Source organism: Papaver somniferum, chromosome 7 (assembly GCF_003573695.1).
Source record: "Papaver somniferum cultivar HN1 chromosome 7, ASM357369v1, whole genome shotgun sequence".
In the NCBI taxonomy this organism is placed as follows: domain Eukaryota; kingdom Viridiplantae; phylum Streptophyta; class Magnoliopsida; order Ranunculales; family Papaveraceae; genus Papaver; species Papaver somniferum.
The window spans coordinates 52,039,127-52,066,611 of record NC_039364.1 but is presented as its reverse complement, the minus strand read 5'-3'; the positions used below and the strand labels follow the sequence as shown (position 1 = coordinate 52,066,611).

The 27,485-nt window shown below is 41.5% G+C and overlaps 2 protein-coding genes across 2 annotated transcripts; one reads left to right on the top strand and one right to left on the bottom strand.

Moving 5' to 3' along the window:
- Positions 1 to 1,621: 1,621 nt before the first annotated feature.
- On the top strand, positions 1,622 to 5,029 carry LOC113292802 (subtilisin-like protease SBT2.5). The gene is made up of 9 exons (XM_026541658.1): positions 1,622 to 1,770; positions 1,880 to 2,030; positions 2,234 to 2,664; positions 2,788 to 2,883; positions 2,974 to 3,043; positions 3,138 to 3,420; positions 3,508 to 3,836; positions 3,954 to 4,221; positions 4,341 to 5,029. The coding sequence occupies exons 1-9, from the start codon at positions 1,622 to 1,624 to the stop codon at positions 5,027 to 5,029; spliced, it is 2,466 nt and encodes an 821-aa protein (XP_026397443.1).
- An 18,588-nt stretch (positions 5,030 to 23,617) lies between these two features.
- On the bottom strand, positions 23,618 to 24,914 carry LOC113293328. Its single transcript, XM_026541996.1, has 3 exons — positions 24,601 to 24,914; positions 24,064 to 24,429; positions 23,618 to 23,952 (listed from the first exon to the last, which is right to left on the bottom strand). Exons 1-3 carry the CDS (start codon positions 24,613 to 24,615, stop codon positions 23,695 to 23,697), a joined length of 639 nt encoding a protein of 212 aa, XP_026397781.1. The 5' UTR covers positions 24,616 to 24,914; the 3' UTR covers positions 23,618 to 23,694.
- Positions 24,915 to 27,485: the final 2,571 nt, after the last annotated feature.

Below are 27,485 nucleotides of genomic sequence, written 5' to 3'. Positions count from 1 at the left end.
TCCCAGAGGTTCAGTTTCAGAATCGATTTACATTTAACTTTACCAAACCCGATTGTGATGAAGAAAACTCCTGTAACTTTTGAAGCCAAGAATCGGTTTTCATCAACCAATATGTAGCCCGATTGCTAAGAAGAAAAGTTATGTAACTTTTAGAATCGGTTTACATGTACACAAATGTAATCCGATTTTTTTGAAGAAAATTTCCGTAACTTTGACAATCGGTTTACATGTGCATTAAAAAAGCCCGATTGTTGAGAGGCACAATTTATATGATTTTGTAAGGACACAATCGGTTTATGTGGACATACATAAAATCCGATTGTTTGATTTGAATTTGAAAAAATAGCCGTTGAGTCCTTATCTATATAAGGACAACCTATTTCACCCACTCCCATATCACACACTTAGCAGAGAAAATGGAATGGGAACCGCATGAAGATTTGTGTCTCGTTAAATCATTTGCTAATACGTTTCGTGAACGTCCGAATGAAATCTATTCAATGTTTTGGAAGAGAGTTAAAGAGTTCTTTTATGGGCGTACCGCGAATCCCAACGACCGCAAATGGAGAGACTTGGCATTTCGATTCCAATACATTAAAGGGGCAATGCAAGAGTACGTAATAGTTAGAAATATGGTGTACCACTATCATCCAAGAGCTCCTCTTAGGGAAAAAGTGACTAATGCTATCATTTTTATACCCATGTCAACTACACTAGTTTCACATACTAACATATAAGAATTCATTGAATTTCAGCTGGAACGTTTCAACGGGCTATGGAGAATTCGTAATGGGGAAAGAAATTTCATTCACCACAAAGAATATACGACGTTGTACCGACGTGCTCGGAGGTTCATTGATGAGCATTTGATGTGTCAAATTCTAGAATTCCCATACTGAGTCCTATATATATGTAGTGGGCTAATTTCCTAAACTATGTAATGAATATTTTGTTTTTGAAAGTAAGGCATAATCGGTTTACATATGCATCACAAAAGCCCGATTTTAGGAATCGGTTTCTGTGGGTATTGATTAAAATCCAATTCTGGGTTTACATCTTCCTAAGCGTAAAACTCAACCCAGAATCAGGTTACAAATGCACTAACATAAACCGATTCTGGATCGAGTAAAAATTAAATTTTTTTACAAGTTTTGCTTCTCGATTAATGAAAGTTAATTTCAGGATTAACTTGATTAAACATTATTTAATAATCCAAATTAACACTAATTTAATAAGGGTATATTGGGCATTAATATAAATACTGGATAAGGGGTTTTTATGAATTTTCTCCCAATGGCCCTATTTTGTCATGTAGTTATAGGCCCCAATTAAGTGGCATAGGCCCCAATTTACCCATGATATAAATATTGTTTTGTGTCAATGCTATAATCTTTTCCTTGGAGGGAGTTTGAAATTTTGAATTTGAAAATGTAATATAAACTATTTGTGAAGTGGTTTGGAAATGGAAAAAACATGGATGGGTGTGTAAAGCATGAACCAGTTACCTGCTCTCTTATAGTTTAGATGAACCTAAATTACTATACTTGTCAGCAAAATGTACTAGTTGATGATAATAATCTTTAACCGTTCCTTCAGAACAAAAACAAATACATTTTTATTAATGGCTTCCATCTATACAGCCATTCTCTTGATCTTTGTCAGCATCAACATATGGGGTTCACTTTTAGTAGGAGCCAAGGTTTACATGGTTATGATGGAAGATGATGAACCTATTATTTCTCTCATATCCAAGAATTCTAGCCTCAAGAGGTCTAAATTTTTTTTAGTTGCGTTACTGATAAAAGAAAAAAAATTGAATTTTACTTACATCTAAATGCATGAGTTTCTGTATCAATTGACTATAGTAATTGTTCTGTAGGTCTAGTGAAGATGTCAGGTTATACAAAGAGAGTATGATCAGCGGGCATGACTTATTCTTGGAATCTCACCTCCCAGTGGGCTCCTACAAGAAACTCTATAGCTATAGTCATCTTCAGAATGGGTTCGCGATTCACGTTTCCTCCCATGAGGTAACAAATCTGCAAGAAAATTAGCTTAAAGCACATGTTTGTAGTACTCTTAGTTGAAATCATATGATTTATACTTTAATGACAGTAATATTTCAAGATCTAGCGTTTGAGTATATACAATTTAGTTAAACCGTGTTTTACGTTTCATAGCCTTGTTTCTAAGTCATGTATGTTTAAACAGACGGTAACTTTTGTTAATGTAGGTTGTTGAAGTTATAAGAAATGCAAGGGGGGTCAGGAAAATCGAGGAGGATATTAAGATGAAGAAACTGACAACACGTACACCTGACTTTCTGGGAATCCCCTCTGAGGTTTGGCCAATATTAGGAGGTGCTCAAAATGCCGGTAGAGGAGTGGTAATAGGCATTATTGACACCGGAATCAACCCAAATCATCCTAGTTTTGTTGGTCAATCTTCATCAGGAGATGATCCTAATGGAAGCTTCCATTCGAATAGCAGTAGTGCTAGCAAAAAGTTCAAGGGACAATGTGAGATCGGAGAAGGATTTCCTCAATTAGCATGTGCAGGTAAGATTGTTGGTGCACGATATTTTTCACGTGCAGCAACTGTAGCTGGTGACTTCAATGCATCTCGTGATTTCGCTTCCCCTTTTGATGCTGATGGCCATGGAAGGCAAGTCATGTTATTTAATTTGTTGGATGTTTAATTTGTGTCATTTATGTGTTCCTACGGTGACTTATAGTATATATATTCAGTAGCAATTGATCTTCGAATTTATTTGGAAATTGCAAACAGTCACACAGCTTCAACTGCGGCAGGAAATTTTCGTACTCCAGTTATAGTTGATGGGTTCAATTACGGTTCTGCAAGCGGCATGGCTCCTGGAGCACAGTAACTATTCGCAATTGCCCTCTTATATATTAACTGTTGAAATTAGGATCTTTTCTTATCAGAACTCTCGAACTCTATGTTTATCTATAGGATTGCTGTGTACAAAGCACTCTACACGTTTGGAGGTTATATGTCTGATGTCATGGCTGCAGTTGACCAGGTAATTTGGTCGGAAAATTTGCTAATTTACAAACAAATAACTATCCATTTTATGGTTTCAAAAAATGTTGATTAATTTTTGTTTATGGTTCCAGGCAGTTGAAGATGGAGTTGATATACTTAGTCTATCAATTGGACCTTCAAGTGTTCCTCCAGGATCTGCTGCATTTTTAAATGTACTGGAGATGGAGCTATTATTTGCTACAAGAGCCGGTGTTTTGGTTGTTCAAGCAGTTGGAAATGGCGGTCCTTCTACTTCTTCAATACTCTCTTTCAGTCCATGGATTACAAGTGTTGCTGCCTCGATCATAGATCGAAAATATAACAATTCAATTGAATTAGGCAATGGACGTAGTTTCTCTGGCACCGGGCTTTCACGTAAATGCTCAAATACTGAATCTTTAAAGGTTCACTCACTCTTCTAGATTATGTGGTTATCATAATCACTTTTTTCTCTTTTTTCAGCTCCTACTTTGGGAATGCAAAATTATCCGATAGCTGCAGCGGCGGATGTAACTACCAGGAACGCAAGTTTTATAACAATAGAAAACTGTCAACATCCTGAGCCATTCATTCCAGCTTTGGCCCGAGGGAAGTTAATTATCTGCACATACACATTCGATTTTGAATTCGAATCAGCAAGTATAGCAGCTATTGCCGATACCATGCAGAAAATCGGAGCTGCTGGCTTTATAATTACAATGGACCCTGACCTTGGTTCTGAGCAAGTTCGAGGTACTACAACTACCTTACGTGTACCTGGAATTGTGTTGAGCAATATGCAGGCTTCATCTGTAAGTATAGTGAGCATTTCGCAAAAGAAAAATGTTACTGATAATATCAAACAAAAAAAAAAAAATTGGTTGTTGCTCCATTTGATTCGCGATTTAACCCCCCTTTTTCTTTGTTAGGCTCTTTGGGAGTACTACAACTCTCAAACCATTCGAAACAGGCTTGGACATGTAATGGCATTTACTGCAACAGCTAGGATTTTAGATGGAAGAGTAGCAACTTATACTGCACAGGCACCAATTGTGGCATCTTATTCATCTAGAGGACCCGATGTGAACAACGCATTGTTGCAAACTGCAGATGTTCTTAAGCCTAATGTCATGGCTCCTGGATCATCAATATGGGCTGCTTGGAGCCCTAACAGCGAAGGAGATCACCATATTAGAGGTAAGACGGTAGTTTGAATTCCGAACTATAGGCATGACTACAAGGCTCCCTTGGTTGATTACTCTAAAAATACACTTCAAATCCCAACTGACTATTCTTTGCTTGAATTGCTTGTGCAGGGCAATTTTTCGCCCTTGTATCTGGTACAAGCATGGCTACTCCTCATATAGCAGGTGTCGCTGCCTTAATCAAACAAAAACACCCAACATGGAGTCCATCAGCAATCACGTCCGCTATGATGACAACAGCAAACAGAACAGACCATTTCGGTGCACCAATTTTAGCTCAGCAATTGAACCAACTTAGTCCCGCGACACCATTTGATTACGGTGCTGGTGCAATAAATCCTTCTAAAGCTATCGACCCAGGACTAGTTTTCAACACTAAGTTCAAAAATTACATACAATTCCTTTGCTCCGTTCCTGGTGTAGACGATGAGTCGGTAAGACGAGCAGTTGGTGTTGGGTGCCCTACAAAGAAAAGAAGGTGGTGCTCAGATTTGAACACAGCAAGTGTGACGGTTTCGAATCTGGTAGGTTCAAGGAGGGTTATTCGGAAAGTAACGAATGTCGACAATGGAACTGAACTGTATGAAGTACATGTTACGGAGCCTATGGGTGTTACTGTCACTGTTACTCCTCAAGCTTTCATTATTCGACCAAACAAGTCTAGAGTTCTTACAATCATGCTAGAGGCAAAAGAAGCAACAAATTCATATACATTTGGAGAGTTGGTACTTACTGGAGATAGGAAACATGAAGTCCGAATCCCATTATCTATTTACGTAACAAGTACCATTAAGTCTTAATATTCAGTACCTCTTGCAGACATGGTTTTTGTCAACCATCAACATTATTATTAGGTAGAGGTTACTTTTATGTAGGATTTCTGATGTTTGATGTTAGGTTTGAGCTTTTGTGTTGTATCTTCTCATATTTATTTGTTTTTCACTTGAAATGACACTATTCATTCAGTAGCTAGGATTTCCAAGAAACTTGCTCTTGGTGGTTTCTTGATGATATTACAAGTAAGTTTTGCCGCCATCTTTTATTGGAAAGAAAGAAACCCTCAATCTTCATGTTCAGTAACTAGTAAAAGCTGCTAGGAAGAAAATGAAACCAAACACCTTTCAATTGGAAGTTTTTTCAGATTCTCTTCCTGGTAACAAAATTTCATATATGCGGGTAAAAGATTGCAAGAAAATATCTAATTTCTATAGTAGGGAAATTAAAGCACTGCCATTTTCTCATATATTCGATGCATGGCGCTAGCTAGCTGTTAAGCAAATAGCTCAGTCTTCCTAAGAGTCAGCTATCAGTTCAGTTCAGTCATCCTCAAGACTAGCTAACAAGTCTCATTGAATGTGTGTAACTCGTTCCATTTTAGTTAGCTATTTTACTGTCTGTCAAACCCTATCTCTGTAACATCTTCAAGTATAAATAATGAATGAATCTCCACAGTTCAGTTGTGGAAGATATTAAACCAAAAACCTTGTTCTAACTTGGTATCAGCTTTTGATCCAAGACACCTTCCGCTTATCAAAAAAAAAAAAAATCAAATCAGTTTTGCACCATCAACAATGGCAGATACTACAACCTCCCTTAGACAAGTACAAATTCACCATCTAGTAACCTTAAAACACACCGAAACAAATCATCTGCTATGGAAGGCTCAATTTAAACCTATTCTTAAGGGTCATGATCTCACAGGTTTCATTGATGGAACTAAACCAAAACCAGCAAAAACACTTCCAGATGGTGAAACCATAAATCCTAGTTTTGTTGCGTATGAATCTCAAGACTCACTGATAGTCGGATGGTTGAATTCAACCTTGACACCTGAAGTCTTAAGCACGGTAGCAAGACTAGACACTGCTAAAGAAATATGGGACAAACTAGAATCAGAATATGCACCCAAAACCTTTGTTCATCAAATGAATCTCAAGAAGCAGCTTCACAACCTCTCAAAAGGTAATAAGACTCTGAGATCTTATTTAACTGATGCTAAAACTCTGTTTGCTCAGTTAGCAGAATCGGGTTATACAGTACCTAGTGATGAAAAGAAGCAAGTCATTTGCAATGGCTTAAACCAAAGCTATGATCCGATTGTCACTTCTCTCACTACAATAGAGGGTATGGACATTGATCTCTTTTACTCCCATCTTTTAACTTATGATATGAGGCTAGAATCACAACTAGCCTTGCTGCAGTCACCATTAGCCAATGTCGCAGTGTCTACCACAGCCACATCTGGCAATAGGCAGTACCAAAGGAGATATGCAGGTCCAACCTCTCAGTATCAGCACAATCCAAATATGTCTCTCATGAGGAACAACAACAACAATAATGCACAACGCAATAACCAGCAGCAGTCACAGAATGATGCCGGCACAGGACCAAAGTGCCAAATCTGCAAGAAAAGAAATCATCTTGCAGATAGATGTTGGTTTCGTTATGAGAAACCTAATACCAATCAGCAGCGTCAACCGGCTGCTTACATAGCTCTACCTGGTGGACACCATGACACACAATGGGTTACAGACACAGGAGCTACGAATCATCTGACAACAGATATGAGAAATCTGACTATTCCTCATGAGTATGATGGCACTGAACAAGTGCAAGTGGGTAATGGTAATTCATTGACTATTTCTCACATTGGTAACAGTTCATTTACAAAAAATTCAAGATATTTTTATTTGAATAATGTTTATCATGTGCCTGAAATCAAGTGTAATTTACTATCAGTGTCTAAATTCTGTAAAGACAATGCAGTCTTCTTTGAATTTCACACATCTTTTTTTTTTGTGAAGGACAAGCACACGGGGATTCCACTGCTGAGAGGACTTGAAAATAATGGTCTGTATGTTCTAGATGGAGTCAGTGCGCTGAATTTTCCAATAAAACCACAGGCAAATGTTGCTTCTAGTTTACCATTATGGCACCAGAGATTAGGTCATCCCATGTTGCGCACAGTCTCCAGAATATGCCATCAATTTTCTCTTCCTATTGCTAATAAAACCTTTGATTTTTGTCACTCTTGCCACATCAGTAAGAGCAAGAATTTGTCTTTCTCTCTTAGTTCAACTGTATATAACAAGCCCTTGAGCTTGGTTGTTTCTGATATTTGGGTCTCTCCGCACTTGTCAAGATATGGTTTTCGTTATTTCCTATTAATAATGGATGTCTATTCTCATTTTACCTGGGTTTTCCCACTTGTGCAAAGGTCAGATGCTCTTAAGACTTTCATAATATTTCACAAACAGGTTGAAAATCTAACTGACCATAAAATCAAAATATTTCAGTCAGATAATGCCTTAGAGTATAAGAAGTTCACATCTTATCTCAATGAATCAGGTATTCAACATAGATTTTCGTGTCCACACACGTCACCTCAAAATGGCCTGGCAGAACGTAGAATTCGTCATGTGACTGAATCTGGTTTGGCTCTTTTGTTTCATGCCAACATGCCTCGTTCCTTCTGGGCTGATGCCTTTACCACAGCCTGTTTTTTGATCAACAGGCTTCCAAAGTCCAACTCATAGTCAAAAACTCCTCTAGAACTTCTTTTTCAAAAGTCTCCAGACTACTCTTTCTTACGAGTTTTTGGTTGTCTAGCTTACCCCTGCCTTAGGCCGTATAATGCAAATAAACTTGAACCAAGGTCTCTTCCCTGTGTCTTCATAGGATATAGCAGTGCACACAAAGGTTATTTGTGTTTGCATCAGGAAACAAACAGGCTTTACATATCACGTCATGTTAGATTTGAACGACATTCCCATTCAAGTCTTCTCGGCAGCGCCACACTCCATTGTCTTGTTCAGGTAATGAGCCATCAAGCACTAGTGTTTTACTTTCTCCTCCTTTTAACCAATGTAACTCACTAGTACATCAGGAAGCTGCTCCATTAGCTCCAACGGTTCTTGCTCCATCACCGGCTGCATCATATGCTTCAGATTCACCTGCTATGGAGAATTCTCCTGCACAAACACAGGCTGCGTCAGAACAGATTTCAGCATCTGATTCTGAGTTATCTAACACTAGCGCAGCTTCAACAAGGGATCATCCTGAGGAACCGACGGTTGTGTCCCACCCTATTACGACTCGAGCTAAATCTGGTATTACGAAACCCATTCAGAAGCTATGTTTGACTGCCACAAAACATCCGCTCTTGGAAGAGGACTTCATGGAGCCGACTTGCTACTCTATGGCCTACAAACATCCTAAGTGGAGAAAAGCTATGGATGTCCATATTAATGCACTGATTCGAAATGGTACATTCTCATAGGTGCCTTTTCAAGAAGGAATGAATGTTGTAGGTTCGAAGTGGGTCTTTCGTGTAAAACAAAATCCAGATGGCAGTATCAGTCAGCATAAAGCCCGACTGGTTGCCAAAAGGTTCAATCAACAAGCCAGAATTGATTATGGTGAGACTTTCAGTCCAGTGATAAAACCGTGTACTATACGTCTTGTATTATCTATTGCTGTAATGCAAGGTTGGCCATTAAAGCAATTGGATGTCGAAAATGCATTCCTCCATGGGAACTTGGAGGAGGAGGTTTACATGAAGCAGCCTGCTGGGTATGTTGATCCAAACTATCCAAATCATGTCTGTAAGATGCATGAATCTTTATATGGTCTCAAACAAGCCCCACGTGCTTGGTTTTCAAGGCTAAGCAGCTATCTGGTTAAGCTTGGTTTCACAGGTTCTATTTCTGATAGCTCATTGTTCGTATTAAAAACTCCTGACCATGTAACCTATGTTCTCATTTATGTGGATGACATCATTGTCACGGGTTCTAATGCCTTAAAGATCTAGCAGCTGATTGAGTCCCTTGGTTCTGAGTTTGGTCTGAAGGATATGGGGGATTTATCATTCTTCTTGGGTGTTGAGGTCATCAGGAATACCAATACACTGATTCTAACTCAGAGAAAGTATGTAACTGATCTTTTGAAACGTACAAAAATGGATGGTGTGAAGCCTGTGTCTACTCCTCAAGCTGCAAATGAGAAGATTCAGAAAGGAGGTAGTGAGAGATTCAAGGATCCTACACTTTATCGTAATGTAGTAGGTGCGCGGCAATACTTACATCTTACAAGACCTGACATTTCTGTTGCTGTCAATAAGGTGTGTCAGTATATGCATGACCCGTATATTGAGCATTGGGATATTGTCAAACAGATTCTCAGATATTTGAAAACCACCATAGACTATGGCCTTCATCTTGGTGGTTCTCGTGATTTCTCCCTCCATGCGATTCTGATGCAGACTGGGCTGGAAGTCTAGATGATCGTCGTTCGACGAGTGGTTATTGTATTTATTTCGGTGGGAATCTTATCTCCTGGAGTGGAAGGAAGCAGAAGACGGTCTCTAAGTCTAGTACATAGGCGGAATATCGTGGCATGGAAATTGCCACTTCAGAAGTTATCTGGATCCAATCTTTGCTTCAGGAACTTGGCTTCAACATTGCCCCACCATTGCTCTGGTGTGACAACCTAGGGGCAACATACCTTGCAGCAAATCCAGTTTTCCATGCCCGTACCAAACACATTGAGATTGATTACCATTTTGTCCGTGAAAGGGTTGCACGAAAGCAGTTGCTGGTTAGGTTCATCAGCTCAAAGGATCAGTTGGCAGATATTTTTACCAAGGGCCTTTCTGCGCCAAGGTTTAATCTTTTGCGAGCCAAGTTGCACATTCGTCAACTCACGTACAACTTGAGGGGAGGTGTTAAGAAAATAGCTCAGTCTTCCTAAGAGTCAGCTATCAGTTCAGTTCAGTCATCCTCAAGACTAGCTAACAAGTCTCATTGAATGCGTGTAACTCGTTCCATTTTAGTTAGCTATTTTATTGTCTGTCAAACCCTATCTCTGTAACATCTTCAAGTATAAATAATGAATGAATCTCCGCAGTTCAGTTGTGGAAGATATTAAACCAAAAACCTTGTTCTAACTCTAGCTATATGTGTACACATATATCTCACTATCAGACACGTGTATATAAAAAGATACGTGGAAAGCATGCAGGCCAAAACATCAAAACATGATGCGCCACGAAACACCAAATAAACCCCGAGGAGTTACTTTATCGCATCCCCAAAAGAGAAGCTAGGATCAATGGTGGAGAGAAAGTTAGCTGACACGGACGTGACAGGGGCAGAAGACACTTGTCTGACACGAGCAGACCCCTCAACTACCCACATTAAACACTCTGAGCAGTGTACGTGTCGATCAACCTGTGGAACGAGCGAGGATGCCTCTGCGGGATCAAGGGGAAAATGCAGACCTCTGCGTGATAGACGCAAGGACACAAGAAGATAAGGTTCCAACGGTCATCAGAGATGGGTCCCACATTCTAACCTTATAAATACCCCGTCTCCACCAAGAAGAAAGGAGATCGGAAGAATCAGGAAGGGAAGGAGAGAGAGAGAGAGTTTGCAAGTGTAAGTTAATCATTTAGAAGAGAGAAACATGTAAACCCAAAAGTCATTCGACTATTTGTGTAACCGTGAAGAATATAGTAAAACAACAAATCCCGTGGACGTAGGCCTTAGTGCTGAACCACGTAAACCTTGGTCTTATTTACATTTCAGCACTTTATATTTATTTAGACCCATGGATATTTACTTATACGTTTTGTTTTCTTTTCTTGTACTTATATCCCGTGCGCAAACGCCTCGCATGGAGTTGTTAGATGAGGCTATGATAAACCCGAAGGTTTTGAGCCAATGAATCAACACTAGGATATCATCATCACAAATCTCCTTAGATGATGATGATTGATTGTGAGCACTCGGATCCCTTCGTGATTTGTGTGTTCACAATTTGGCGCTAGAAACAGGGACTTCGTCCCGGTAAAAGATTTATCTTATCCTGTGATTTCATTTTAAATTGGCATATGATTGCTCTGGTTTATCAGCTCGGACCGTATAGATCATTTGTTAACTGTATTGTGTTAAAAACCCACCTTTTATGTTCGATAAGATTTATTGTTCTAATCCGCGGATTTACGATTTTCTTTAAATCTCATGCGAACCCGTCTCTCTGGGGGGGTTTTCGTAGTTTTTATACTAAGGATCTCCTTTAGTAAAACTTTAACCCGTATATTATAACTTGCGTGTATTAATCCTCTCCAGGAAGAATTATTTCGTCAACTAACCCGCTTCACGCGGATATTCCCGTTTTTCGTTTGAAATGCCTTATGCAGAAAAGACGTATTGTGAGTAAAGAAGGCGAGTTTCGGCGAGATTTCATTGTCAACAAAAGGACACGTGATGGAAAAGACGTAGGAAGCAGGAAAATCCAAAGCTTTGTCAAAAGAAACACCCAGGACAACCCCGGTCATCACCCGAAGCAAGCAGAAGGGAGATAAAGCTAAAATGACCAGTCAAAGGCAAGATACTGCGGAAATCATTTCACCTATGAACGCTAATTCAGTTGCAGCGGCGGCTCTCAGAGCAGCAGCGACAAAGTACGGTGCGGCTGCGGTAGTCCCGAAGGCTGCAGAGGCTAGCAATACTTGCGCCATGAATCAACTTAACCAACCAAGAGAAAGGGTGGATGAATCCAGAACATTCCAACCCGTGCACCTTCTAACTTTTGGAATGCCACCAACAAATGATCAAAATCAAACCATACCGGCGGCTCTAGCACCGCAGAGGGGCACTCACCCCAATTTGGAAATGCCAGCGACCGAAGCTGAACCCCTTCCACCTTTGGTGCAGACCATGGAGGAGGGCGGCACCATGGCTGTAGTAGCACGCGCTGGGACCCCCAATCAGGGGTCCAACCAATCACACCGACTGATGGCTGAGCTTGAGGAACTGAAGAAGAGCCAGCAGGTTTACGCAGATGATGTAGCCCTGTTGGCCAGAGAAAATCAAGATTTAAAGGAGCGGATTGCTCTAAGCACGAAGACCAGCCAACAACTTGATGAAGCAAACTCCAAAGCACCAGAGCCAAACCGAGACTATAGAGTCGTCATAGCGGCTAATGAAGACGCGACAAGGGGAAGTAGCGTATCTGACCCGGATTATGACGATGGAGAGTCAGACGGTAACGAACAGAAGAATTTAGGGCACCACCGCGCAATGGAAGAACTACGAGATGAGATGATGGCCGAGATCAGGCAATTAAAAAATAAACAAGGCGGGGGGAGGTTAGAAGAAGTCATGAGAGAAGCTAACTCCACGCCCTTAACTCATCGCTTGGCCAACACCCCTATTCCACTGAAATGCCCTGTCCCAACGTTCGAATGCTATGATGGATCCAGCGACCCTGCTGCACATATTCGGTACTACAACCGTGTCTTAGCTAGATGGGGTCAGAACGACGCCGTACTCTGCAGATACTTCCCGTCAAGCCTGAAGGGATCGGCGTTATCATGGTTCGATAATTTGCCACCAAATTCTATCCACTCATACGACCAACTCACAGAGAAATTCTTAAGAACGTATATGTACAACAAGACTGTAAACACCGGAATGGATAAGCTCTTTTCACTAGCGATTGGCTACAAGGAAACCACGAGGGAGTACACTAACAGATGGCACAAGATCTTCCAAGCCATAGGTAGCGTGGACCCAGTGGTAAGCATCAATTGCTACAAATGGGGCTTAGACCGAATGAGTCCCCTATTTGTTGAAATTCATGGGAGCGTGCCTAAGACAGAGGGAGATCTTCGAATAATTATCGAAAAGCACGCTCGACTTGAAGAAATTCAACGGGAAAACCCGAGGGCATATCCGCAGAGGTCTCACCGCACCAATTCAGCGGAACAAACCAATGGGGCCAAAAGGAGTTGCTCAGGGGAGAGACCTCACGAAGATAGGAAGGAACGAAGGGATGAACGAAGAGCAGGTGACCGAAAATTCGAAGATCAAGTTTACACGAAACTCAACGATAGCTATGCTCGTATCCTACGAGAGATCAAAGGGAGGGAAAACTTGGAGTGGCCATGGTCTAAGGGAAAGCAGCCCCCGAGATCCGAGAAGTCTAAAGATTACTGTGAATATCACTGTTTCAACGGACACCAGACCGAAAAGTGCAAGAACCTTAAAATAATGATCCAAAAATTAATTGATGCGGGAGAGCTCAAACATTACGTACGAAAGGATGTTACCGAGGACAGATCTAAGCGAACCAAACCAGTCCAACTTCCGGAAGGAAACCGAACAATCAACACAATCTCGTGTTCTGAAGCCACAGGACCCTCACTTACAGCGCAGATAGGAAAGAGGTTACGGAAGCAATTCGAAGACCGCTGCGAATTATATAAGGTCGATGGGATAGTGGTGGACGAACACGAAGAATGGATGGAATCTCCTATCATCTTCGATGCCGAGGATATCGAAGAAGATATGGAAGACCATAACGATCCCTTGGTCCTAACACTACCAGTAGCTGGATGTAACCTCAAAAAGATCCTCATAGACGGGGGAAGCTCCGTAAACGTCCTATTTTACGATGCATTCAAACGGATGAAGCTCCATGATGAACAGTTAATGACCTCTTATCACACCATCTATGGATTCAATGGAGCAGCCACGAAGCCCTTGGGAGACATCGTGTTGCAGGTTAACGCAGGGCCCATGAAACTGGAAACCCGATTCAGTGTGGTGGAAACCCCTTCCCCCTACAACGCTATTATTGGACGAAAATGGATACATAAGCTCAAAGGAGTTGCAGCAACGTACCACCAATATCTCATATTTCCAACACCTGAGGGAGTAATGGAAATCAAGGGAGATCGGATCACTACGCGAGAGTGCCAGACCACTCAGGATCATATCAACAACGAGCAAGAAGAGCAGCGAAAAATCCGAAGAGTAAAAAATCAAGAAACCGCGAAAGAGAAGGCCATAGACCTATTCCTCAAGGAAACTACAGGGAAGGGCTTGACGAAAGATGATAATGTCCTAAGCACAGAAACAAGTACTTCAACAACCAGCGAAGAACAGAAACACGCTAAATAGCAATTAAAGAACGTCCCAGTCCTCGGAAACCCGAAGCCTGTGTTCACACCAGTGGAGCCCGTAAAGGAAATCAACATAGGAACGGAAGAAAACCCGAAGATGATCAAAATCGGGACCATAATGGACGAAGGAAGGGAGCATTCCTTAACCAAATTACTTAAGGAATACGCGGATGTGTTCGCCTGGAAGCTAGGAGATATGCCGGGGATTGACCCAAAAGTAATCCAACATGAACTACGCATCAAACCGGGCACGCCCCCGTTCAGGCAGAAAATACGAAAAGTAGCTCCAGAGTATCATGAGGCAGTAGAAACAGAACTTCGGAAACTACTAGACGCGGGATTTATCAAGGAAGTCAAGTATCCTACCTGGATCTCCAACATGGTCATTGTTCCTAAGAAAAATGGAGGGGTTAGAATATGCATCGACTTTACTAATCTCAACAAGGCATGTCCAAAGGACAGCTATCCCCTGCCGAGCATAGATCAACTGGTTGAAGCAGTGGAAGGGTACGAAGAGCTGTCGTTCATGGACGGATATTCTGGTTACAACCAAGTAGCCCTGGCAGAAGAAGATCAGCCACACACAGCGTTCTACACCCCACATGGCCTTTATTGCTATACTAGAATGCCTTTCGGACTTCGAAACGCAGGGGCAACATACCAAAGGATGGTCGATGCTATCTTCAAGCCATGGATTGGAGGAACCCTAGAAGTCTACGTTGACGACATGCTCGTCAAAAGCAAGCTGCGTAAAGATCACCACCAGTACCTGAGGAATATCTTCGAAGCAATGAGACAGCATCACATGAAAGTGAATCCGGAGAAATGTACTTTCGGTGTCACCTCGGGGAAGTTCCTCGGGTATCTGGTAACAAAAAGGGGCATCGAGGTAGACCCAGCAAAGATTCAAGCCATAGTAGAGATGCCGTCCCCAAAGAATTTAAAGGAAGTACAGAAGCTCAATGGATCTATAGCAGCGTTGGGCAGATTTATTGCACGGTCTTCAGACAAATGCAAACATTTCTTCAATATTCTCAAAAAAGGGAGAAGGTTCGAATGGACCGCTGAATGCGAGGAAGCATTCCAAAAAATCAAAGAACACCTAGCCTCAATCCCGATCCTGCAGAAGCCAGACCCTGACGAGGTTTTGGCACTATACATAGCAGCAACAGAGGACGCAGTCAGCGCGGTATTAGTCAAAACCAATACAAAGATAGAACAACCTATCTATTACGTCAGCAAGACCCTCAATTCTGCGGAAAGAAATTATACTAAGATTGAACAACTCATCCTCGCACTGGTATGGGATACCCAAAAACTGAGAACCTACTTCCTAACTCACCTCGTCAGGGTCTCATGCAAAGCACCATTGGAAGCAGTCCTCAAAAGCACGGGAAAAGTGGGCCGAATAGCCAAATGGAACACCCATCTGGATCAATTCAACATCATTCATGAAATTCAACATTCTCGGAAGTCCTAAGTTCTGGCGGATTTCTTAGCAGACCTCCCCCTTGACAACGACGAAGAGATTAAGGGAATACCAGAAGCCGAGGAAGAAAACAAGGATCCAATGGATATCCTCGAACCTGCGAGTCAAAGACAATGGGAAGTCTTCGTCGACGGATCCAAAAATAAGGAAGGAGCAGGAATAGGCATTGTCATTATCACCCCAACTGGAGAAAGGATTATACAGGCACTTAGATTGGAATTCAAAGAGCATACCAACAACATTGTTGAATACGAAGCTGTCGTACACGCCCTCCGTATAATAATAGAGATGGGGATAACCGATGTAAGGCTGACAAGTGATTCGCAGCTTGTCATACGGCAAATAGTGCTCGAGTATAATGTGTACGATGACACCCTCTCATCTTACATGGCCTTGGTCCAAACATTGGCATCACAAATCCCGAACATTAAGTTCCGGCACTTATGCAGAAGGGACCTCAGGCACGCGGATGCCCTAGCATATATATCATCCATGCTGAGGGATAAAAATGTCGAAGCTATTAAAATAGCAAGGGTATACGATCCTTCGATTGCATCTCAATTCTCCTTCGCTACCAACCAAGATACAGTGGAAGAAAATATCGAAGACCAGGTAGGAGAAGACATCCATAATGACTTTGACGAAGAGGATATCCTGTCAAGAGCAAATCAAGACGAAGACTTCAGCAAAGAAGATGACTGGAGAGTGACAATCCATGCCTTTCTCGAAAAAGGAAGCTTACCTGTGGATCAGAAACAAGCTAGGAAGATACTCTCCAAAGTGGGAAGATATGATCTTCGGGATGGGGTCCTGTATAAGAAATCTTTCCTTGGACCATTACTACGTTGCTTGTCCCGGAAAGAGGGGCATCGAATTCTAAATGATATCCATTATGGTGACGCGGGGAATCATAGCGGCATGAGATCACTAGCTGACAAAGCAAAAACGCAAGGATATTACTGGCCGACAATGATACAGGATGCCGCGAGGATGTCCCGACGATGTGAAGAATGTCAGCGCTTCGCAAAAAAGATCCACGCGCCAGCGACAATGTTAAACTCCGTTGATAGCCCGTGGCCATTTGCAAAATGGGGCGTAGACATCGTCGGGCCTTTCATCGAAGGATCATGGAAAAGACGATTTTTGATAGTAGCCACGGACTACTTCAGTAAATGGGTGGAGGCTAAGGCCTTGGCCAGGATCAGAGACGTGGATGTGTTTACTTTCATATTCCAGAACATCATTTGCAGATTTGGTATACCCGCTGAAATCGTATCTGATAATGGCAAGCAATTACAGGGGAAAAATATATACATGCTCTTCGATACTTTCAAAATAATAAAGAACAAGTCCACCCCCATATACCCTCAAAGCAACGGACAAGCGGAAGCTACCAACAAGACCCTCGCCCTTATACTCAAAAAACAATTAGACGAGCATAAAGGAAGATGGTGCGAACAACTGCACAATGTGTTATGGGCATACAGGACAACACGAAGATCCGCCACCGAGGAATCCCCGTTTCTTCTAACTTATGGAGCTGAAGCAGTCATACCTACGGAAATCCTCATGCCAACCACGAAGACCGAAGCTTGGGAGAAAAACCTCACAACAGATATGATGTTAGAAAGGTTGGACGACATGGAAGGAAGAAGGGAAGTCGCATTACAAAAGATGGAAAATTATCAACGAAGACTAGCAAGGGAGTACAACAAAAAGGTAAAGCTGCGGAATTTTGTAGAGGGGCAGTATGTGTTGAGAACAATCCCACGGTATCAGCAAGAAAAGAAATTGGGAAAATTAGCACCTACGTGGGGAGGACCTTTTGTAATACACGACGTTGCGGGTAACGGTTCCTACTACCTTCGTAATCTAAAAGGCGAGGTCCTCCGGCATCCTTGGAATGCTAAGTGGCTCAAACCATACTTCCCATAGGAGCAACGCAGACTTGAATCTGCTTGGAGTGTACCAGAAGAAGAAGGGATCCTAACCGCTCCACATGTTTCTATCTCTGGAAGAGGAATTGCAGGCCTCAACTTATCAATCAAACAAGCTTTCAAATTATCAAATCAGCGGAATCTATCGAAAATATTGGGGAAAGTAGTTAATCTGCAATCTCTCAGGGCTCCCCCATCAGTGTCCATAAGTGTAAGACCAGGGGGAAGGAACCCAGCAGAAAGAGATACCCAACCAATCTTAAGGCAACGGGTCGACGGAATGGGTGTGTAAATATTTTAATCCCATATCCTAGAACGTTGCCCCGACCCCCACCGTCTGGGAATCCTCTGGCCCAGGATTCGCCAGCGGGGTGACAGGTCTCAAGACGAGCACGAAGGTACCTTCCTTCAGTATCGCACTCAAACACTTAAAAACTTTTGCTTTGTTTTTTCACAAATGCTTAAAATAAAAACAAACCAACATTGCAGGTATATCAAGAAAAGGATCCATTTTATAAAGGATGATTACAAAAAGTGAAAGGCCAATTCAAGGATACACATCAAAAAATATTCCTTTTACAGGATATTAGCAAAAAATATTCTTGTTACATGATTACAAAAAGGGAAGGATAACGATGCCGCGGCCCCTACAAAATGCTGCGGTCTCTGCCTAGATTGCTGCCCCATCGGCAGGATTATTCCGAAGACTTGAAGGGACGCTCCCACCAGAAGAAGGTCCCGAGGAGTCAGGAAAGGCAGAAGGAACTGGACGACGAGGATAGTTCTTCACGAGACCATGATCGTTCTTTAGGCCAAGTTCTATCCTCTCCAGCATCTTGTTCGTCTCCTCAGCCAATTGACAACGAGCCTTGTGCTTAATAACTGTTGTCCGCTGTTGGGCTTGGGATAATAACGAAGATAGCCGATTCACTTCTCTAGAAGCATCACCAACGGCCTCCTCGCGGGTTGCCGCTAAATTCTTGAAATGATTGGTCTGTTCTTCCTGCTGCGCTAAGGAAGATTGATCCTTTTCAAGTTTTTCATTTGTGACGCGAAGGTGTCCTCGAGATCTGAAAAAGACAACACCACGGAGTTAGCGCAGAAAAAAAACACGGTCACACTCGATGAAATAGGATTATACCTTCGACACAAGCCGAAGCCTCTTCATACTCATTAACAACCGCATCTCGCGCTTCATCAAGATGGTCATATTCCGCGGATAATTTCTTATAGTCTAGTTGAAGGTTGGTGAGAGTAAATTGACAGGCATCTAATTCTACCTGCTTCATCGAGTCCATGTGACGAAGATGGTCGACCTCTTTATTTATCTCTGAGACCCCTTTGCTAAGTCTGTACATACACACTTCAAGATTCCTCTCAGACTCAGCCTGACGAGCTACTTCAACGCGGGACGCGGCAAGGGCCTTTCTTAGAGCATGGGCTTCGGCACGGGCATCATCTCTTTCTCTGGCAAGACAGAGCATATTATCCTTAACCCCTGAAAGAGGAATGGATCGAGCCTTCTGTAATTCTTCCTCCAGTAGCTGAATCCTAGACTCCAGCAAGGAAGTACGCTCACGGGCTTCCCGCAGACTATCACGTGTCCACAGCAGTGTGCCATTAAATAAAGCACGATCATGGTTGTACATATTTTGCATGTCGACCATCTGAACATGCCTCGCGCGCCATACCTCAGCCCGAGCATCCCATTTCTTGGCTTCATTCTTAATTTTCTCAACCAGATCTCTAATACGAGATTTTTTCCGAGCTCTTTCGTTTCGAAGCCATATCAGCTCGGGGACGCCACCCACTGGAGATAGGGTGGGGAGACTCAGACAGAACAACTAAGAAATAGAGGAATGACGACATACTGCGAGGGAAAAAGAACCAAACCTGTGAAAGTTGAAACTTGGCTGCGAGTTTGCTCTAACTCAGCGCGAACAACAACAAGCTCGGAACGAAGACCGGCCTCTGCTTCACCCAGCTTCTCTTTCTCCTTGAGGCTTTTTCTCAGTTCTTCTATTTCGACCTCAGCCGCAGATAATTCCTTTTCTCTGTGACGAAGCTTAGCCTCGAGCTTCAGAGATTTCGCTTTGAAGAACTGATACAGCACGTGGTTACAATGCTTACTCCTCATCATCTACACATCAAGATGACAAACATTATTTCACCGAAGCATTCGATTGTCACGAAAAAGTATGTACGAAAATTTACCTCCAAGACACGCTGCTGCGGAAATCCATATTGATACCCGTCGGCGATGGCCATCATATCTGCAACGGAAGTAGGAGGCTCCGGCACAAGGGTAGCTTCGGGAACACTAAAATTTTTTCCCCAGGCTTCAGACACCCGCGCCTTAGACGACATCTCCATCATGCGACGGGTATACGCAGTAGATTCCTTTTCCCCAGCAACAACAGGGGCAGGATGACGGACAAATAGAAGATTCTTTTCCTTGAACCAATCCATGATGGCGTCCTCGCCCTCAGACGTCGGCGACTGGGGAAGATTATCAGCAGGCGCATCAATGACCGATTTCCCCTTCTCTGACACGGCCCCCTCAGCATAAATGTCGGCATGCTCCTCCGCGCCTACATGCGCAGCATGCTCCTCCGCGCCACCATCTTCAACAGTAGCGTCTCCATTACCATCACCACCAAGAACATCCCAATTATCATTGGGGGAAAGTAAAGAGAAGTCCTCGGGAAAATCGAGGGCATCGTCAAAGAACTCCCCCGTGGAGTACATCCGATCAAAAGAAAATTCTTGAGAGGCGGGAAGGGTATCCACGACATCACCAGCAGGGACAGAAATGCCCCCAATAACAACGCCATCAGCCACCACGGCTTTGTTCCTTCCTTCATCACCAACATGACCAACGAAGACCTCTTCTTCGACATTGATAGGGGAAGTACCAGTACGTTCCTCCCCATCTGTAATCTCCTCATCCTCAGCAAACTCTTCGTTCACTGGACTAGTAACTTCTTCTTGGGCCTCAGCCTCGCCCATCACAATAGTAGAAGACTGCTTCGGCTTAATCTTTTTCTTCTTCAACACCTGAAAAACAACACCACAAAAAGAATTATTTTTCCTGTCAGATGAATTTCTAAAAATAAGAAGCGCCGCTAGAATCCGCGTACCTGAGCAGTTGAGGTATTCTTCGGTGGAAGTATAGCACCAGAACCTTCCTCCTCGTCTCCCTCTACGACGTCAAGGGCATAAGGAAAATTCATACCCGCAAAGTTCAAACGCCAGGGACAGAAATCTCCATAACGAGCAGGAGGAGACTCGCGTGGCTTACTACTCTCGGTAGGCCGCCAACCGCGGGGACCAGGAATCCAACCGTAAGCCCACGGACCAACTATTTCGATAACGGTGGCGTGCCACTCGTAGTCATGATCGCGCTTGATCCTCTCGCGCGCTGGGAAGAGTTTCCGATGACTAGACCCCTCCGTGCCAGGAACATACTTCAGCTTGGCATCGCTGACCTCATTTAACAGACGAATCTCGCCCCGAGGAGCAGCGATATTCCGAAGGCTGACACTCCACGGCTTGCGGTTCCTACTATTGACGTAATCACTGAAGGAGTTATTGAAATTCTCAGGAGTATACCATTCCTTCTCCGCGGGATTGGGGACATAGCAAGTCATCGACGTCTCCCCCTTACTCCACAGATAGCACTCCTTCAGGGCGCGGAGATAATTCTCCGATAGTTGGGATACGGAACGGCTGTGAGTATTTGTGGAAGAGCCTTCACGACTAGCGAGCACGTCATAGTAGAAGGAATCACCTGATTTGTACAACGACAGCATAAGACCAGCTTCGAACGCTCCAACCGTCGTTAACAAATGAAATTCATCGAACTCATACTTTGAGATAAGCTCATAAGTAATATCATCCTCAGGGGCATAGAAACGAACCCCGAAGGCTTGGAGCTCATGCTTTTCCTTGAATATTTCGAGATCAATATGCTTGAAGGTTACTTTTTTCTTACTAACCGAGACACTACGTATCAAGGGGGCAGCCTCATCCTCCTCGGCGGGGCCGGATGAACTAATGAACGCTTCGGAAGCTTTTCTCTTCACCGGAGGATTCTTTGAAGATTCATCCCTCGAAACTACACCCTTCGTATTCTTCCCTTTAAAAGTTGGAGGGGACCGCAGATGATGCTCGGGCACTAACGAACGTAGAGGAGGAACGTCAAAAGCAACAGCACGAGGCGGAGCCTGCGTACTCCTAATATCATCACGAGGACGAGACGCTGCGCGATCGAAGACTCTTCGGGAACCAGAAGGATTTGTCGGAGGAATCTCTTCCCTAGAAGACGAGGCCTTCGCTCCAGAAGAAACTCGACTCCGACGAGCATCATCTTGAGATTCTCTACGCGGAGGAGATCTCGATAGACCAGAACCAGGAGTCTGACAAGTAAGCCGCGGACGGTCAGACATGGCTGCGAAAAGATTAAAATCAAGAACAAGTTACACACATTCAAAAACATTACCAAAGATCAAAAAACCACATCAATAGCAATACACACACGATAACGCAGAAACCCTAAAATTAGTATACATGCTCAAAATTCCATAAAATTCAGACCCTCAAAAACTCAAATACAAGCAAAACAGTGGCTTCCTTGATTTAAGATAAAGAACAGGGGCAAACTAGTATGCAAGCATCAAAAAGAAGTTCTTCATCACAAACAAGGAACAACAGTAGCAGAGAATTTACAAATCAACACAGCGTAAAACAGTGGTAATAAAGAAAAGAAAAACTTACCGGCAAAAACGGCAGCAGAAGAAACAAACAGTGGAAGCGGGCGTGATTAATGCTAAGGTGCAGAGAATTTAAGATCACAGGTTCAATAAAGACTGACAGAGAATTTAAGGTCACAGGTTCAATGAAGACAGACAGAAAATTTAAGGGCTGAAAAACAAAGAACGAAAACTGAGAGAATGTTTAGGAAGAATGAAAATAATTTTCTTTCTCTCCTTAATATACCCGAAAGAAAGAGAAGGAAATTAATGGAGGAATGGGAAACGTGCCCGTTACATAAGCAGTTAATGCACGAATAAAAGACGTGCCCAAGTATCTAGGAAAAGTTATTAGGAGTGAGAAGAATATGCGACGATAGTTTTTCTTCAAGGCACCCATTAGACATTCAAGCCCGAAGAAAAGGGGCAAATTGTGTACACATATATCTCACTATCAGACACGTGTATATAAAAAGATACGTGGAAAGCATGCAGGCCAAAACATCAGAACATGATGCGCCACGAATCACCAAATAAACCCCGAGGAGTTACTTTATCGCATCCCCAAAAGAGAAGCTAGGATCAACGGTGGAGAGAAAGTTAGCTGACACGGACGTGACAGGGGCAGAAGACACTTGTCTGACACGAGCAGACCCCTCAACTACCCACATTAAACACTCTGAGCAGTGTACGTGTCGATCAACCTGTGGAACGAGCGAGGATGCCTCTGCGGGATCAAGGGGCAAACGCAGACCTCTGCGTGATAGACGCAAGGACACAAGAAAATAAGGTTCCAACGGTCATCAGAGATGGGTCCCACATTCTAACCTTATAAATACCCCGTCTCCACCAAGAGGAAAGGAGATCGGAAGAATCAGGAAGGGAAGGAGAGAGAGAGAGAGTTTGCAAGTGTAAGTTAATCATTTAGAAGAGAGAAACATGTAAACCCAAAAGTCATTCGACTATTCGTGTAACCGTGAAGAATATAGTAAAACAACAAACCCCGTGGACGTAGGCCTTAGTGCTGAACCACGTAAACCTTGGTCTTATTTACATTTCAGCACTTTATATTTATTTAGCCCCATGGATCTTTACTTATACGTTTTGTTTTCTTTGCTTGTACTTATATCCCGTGCGCAAACGCCTCGCATGGAGTTGTTAGATGAGGCTATGATAAACCCGAAGGTTTTGAGCCAATGAATCAACACTAGGATATCATCATCACAAATCTCCTTAGATGATGATGATTGATTGTGAGCACTCGGATCCCTTCGTGATTTGTGTGTTCACACTATATATATTCATCAGGTAAATGCTTAATTTACCTACATAATCGGATCCTCGAGAACAACTTAGAAAGTAAAGCAGTACATTTCTTTTGTACTCTCGCAGTTTTTAGCTTAGTTGCCCCGGGTAGTCGTCTACGTTCCGTATTCTTCTTCCTTGTCACTATACTCTTGCAGTTATTAAAACTTGTTAGTGAATTGAAGAAACTTGCATTAAAGAAAATCTTCAACTTGGCAAAACAAGTAGGAAATCCTGAAAATCTGCGCGTGTTATCACCTCCAACTGGCTTACTCTACAAAGAATTTGTGTTAAATTAGCATCAAATATGTCATCATTAATTCCATAACAATGCATAACCCTATACAGGATTTAACACAAAAGAATAGAAATGAATTCATTTTACCTTAGTTGGAATTTGCAATGGAGTGGGGGAAGTAAGTAGTACGGGAGTGGATGCCGTTGATTTAGCTGACTCACGTAAGCGATGAGAATATTTGAGAAGCTCGGCTTTCCTATCGTAGCCGTTTCCTCCTCCTCCTTGACCTTTTCTTCTAGCGACTGCACCACCACTTATACTTTTATTATTAGGATAATGATGAAGTTGATGATGTATTGCAGCTTGTTTAATGCGATGACGATTCTGAAACAATTGACGATTACGATTGTGAAATAATCTACGCTGCGGTGAAGAATTTCTCCTTGCAATAGTTAGCCTAACGACGTAGACTGTCACCAAAACTGCTTTTGTCGTACAACAACCAGCGGCACCCTGAAATATATATATCAATCCAATTTAAGCAACCAAACCATGCAAAACTTGATGATAGTTAGAGAGATCTGAGAGACAGAGAGGGGAATTCAAACAACCAAATCAAGTTTTCATGATTAATTAGCTAAACAGAAAGAGGAAAAAAATGATAAAAATTAACGATGAACCCACCTTGGGCATGAACATATTATTGAGAGATAGTGATCAGTAGGCACACAATACAGAGATCTAGAGAAAGAGAGAGATGACAGATTTGTGTACAGAAATGTTGAATCTTGATTTGCCAAGAACAGATATGTGCTGCAGGTAGTTCTGTTTGTGGATGCTTATTTTAGAGTGTGTGATGTCAACAAAGAAAAAGTCAAGATCAAAATCTTTGGTTAAGTCGAAATGAAATGAAAAACTTATTATATATAATTGGATTGCTAGACTCTTCGCCCAGAAACAGGTATAAAGAAGGAAAAACAAGGGTTACAAGACAAGCCACAAACGGCATAATATATGACAGGAGGCACTAAGTTAAATGAACCATGACACTGTTTGATATTAAACAAAAAGTTTATTTATTTATATTTATATATTATTACAAGGGCGCATTAATGCACGGGCTAGTGTTATAACTTATAATGGATGTTGTATTTTAATTTTTCCTACATGCAGTTGTGATGTGCTCCATGAAGACTTTAATTTTCTTGCATTTATAATTCACCTGTTCTACCAATCCGTCAATAGGCATGCCGATAATTTTATCTCTCTAGGCCTTTCCTGACTGTTGTTTGTTAGTATTGTGTGTCTATTTCAAGCTTATCAATTTGAACAACCATTTAAAAGGCAAAAACAAATGTAATTGATAAGAAATACTCACTTGGTTAACATATACAACCCACTTCTATTCTAGAAATGTGTAATTCATGCTGGATATTTTTTCTATATTGGAATACCAATCACTTGTCTTCATTTCTTGCATCCTGACTCAGATCACATCTCTCAAAGCAAAGGATAAACTCTAGGCCGGTTCATGTTAACACCAATAAATATGCAACTTAATGTAGTAAGTTGCGTCATGTTGTAAAATATCATGTCGTCATTTCGAAAAAGAGCTTCTTGTTCTTATTTTTCACGGCTCATGCAACAACCATATCCAAATTCAGATTAATCCAGAAACTCAAATATTTCTTTTTTCTGGTAATATTGCTATCAGTATTTTTAAAAAACATCCTCTCGCTTGTAGGAATGATCAGGAGACACGGAAATAGACGAACAATTGATTAGACCTTGATATTTGAATGTCGAATACTGCAAATGTGCCTATACTTCCTTTTCGATTTTATTTACTTCTTCGATTCTATTTTCTTCTCCAACGGTTCAATTATATGACCTTTTCTTATAAATGTTCCTTGCTATTCCGATTAATGATCACCTGCACAAAACACTAAACTCCCAAAATTCAGGAAGGAAAAATGAGTGTCAAATATTATTAAATCCATTACATAAAATATCTCAGCTAATGCTAAAGGATCTCTTTTAGAATCATCAAAAAAAAAAATCTTCTAATTTTCAAATCCAATCAGTACCAATTTGACCGGAGAACACCGGAAAGCAAAAGGCGAATATAAGAAGATCCATAATTGAGGAAGAAGATTAAATAAAAGTAGGAATTACCAATAGGTATCATTATAGTATTCTTAGTTAGTGGCAGGTCCATCCATTAAAGCCCACTAATCAGAGGTCCATAATCAAGAGAAAACATGAAAATGGACCAAATTTTTTAAGCCCAGGTCATGTACACGTGCGGGACAAATTGTACGAAATTTCTAAATACCTAAACTACCCTTCCAATCCTACATATATTAAAGCAGTCTATTTCAAAGTTTCTAAAAAAAATTTCAGCCGATTATTCTTGGGAAAATTTTGCTCTCTTTCTTCTTCTGGATTTGGGACTAGGGTTTCTGAAGATTTCTTCTGCGATTTTTAACAGGTATGTTGCTTAATCTTTTCGTTTTCTTCTTTCTGCTACAGTTTAATGGAGATAGGTTGTGTTCTGTTTTTTTTTTATGATTCTTGTTCGTTTTTATTCAGTTATTTGGTTAGATTGTTAAGTTTTTAGTTTATTTTAGCTTTCGATTTGATTATCTTTCTGTTTTCTTTTTAAAATCACTTTTGTTTTCACTTTCAGATCGTATTATCCAGCAGTACATATATGACATACTCATTGTTTCTGCTACAGTTTTTGAATCATTATAAGATTTGAATTTTGGATCATGGAGATCGGTTGTGTTCTGTTTGTTTTTTATGAATCTTGTTTTCGTATTTATTCAGTTATTTGGTTAGATTGTTAAGTTTTTAGCTTATTTTAGTTCGATTTGATTATATTTCTGTTTTCTTTTCAAAATCAGGTTTGTTTTCACTTTCAGATCGTATTATCCAGCAGTACATATATGACATACTCATTGTTTATGCTCTTGGATTCTGTTTCTTGCATAGATATTTCACTTTTTTTAGTTTGACCCATCAGTACGTATGTGAAATACCGTATTACGTGCTTCGATTCTGCTGTTTCTCCTAGATTCTTAATTATTTTTTGTCATGCAGTTGATTTTGTAGTTCATGAATCTGCAGTACACATATGGCATACTCATAGAAACTGCTCTTAGAATCTGTTTCTTGCATAGATCATGGAGATCGGTTGTGTTCTGTTTGTTTTTTATGAATCTTGTTTGTATTTATTCAGTTATTTGATTATACTGTTAAGTTTTTAGCTTATTTTAGTTCGATTTGATTATATTTCTGTTTTCTTTTCAAAATCAGGTTTGTTTTCACTTTCAGATCGTATTATCCAGTAGTACATATATGACATACTCATTGTTTATGCTCTTGGATTCTGTTTCTTGCATAGATCTTTCACTTTTTTTAGTTTGACCCATCAGTACGTATGTGAAATACCGTATTACGTGCTTCGATTCTGTTGTTTCTCCTAGATTCTTAATTATTCTTTGTCATGCAGTTGATTTTGTAGTTCATGAATCTGCAGTACATATATGGCATACTCATAGAAA

What these genes read in the sequence shown, in the direction of transcription:
- LOC113292802 (XM_026541658.1), top strand. Translation starts at nt 1,622, where the DNA reads ATGGCTTCCATCTATACAGCCATTCTCTTGATCTTTGTCAGCATCAAC. An exon ending in AAGAATTCTAGCCTCAAGAG is followed by an intron (nt 1,771 to 1,879) that starts GTCTAAATTTTT and finishes ATTGTTCTGTAG; the next exon opens with GTCTAGTGAAGATGTCAGGT. An exon ending in AGGAGATCACCATATTAGAG is followed by an intron (nt 4,222 to 4,340) that starts GTAAGACGGTAG and finishes TTGCTTGTGCAG; the next exon opens with GGCAATTTTTCGCCCTTGTA.
- LOC113293328 (XM_026541996.1), bottom strand. An exon ending in CATTGCAAATTCCAACTAAG is followed by an intron (nt 23,953 to 24,063) that starts GTAAAATGAATT and finishes AATTCTTTGTAG; the next exon opens with AGTAAGCCAGTTGGAGGTGA.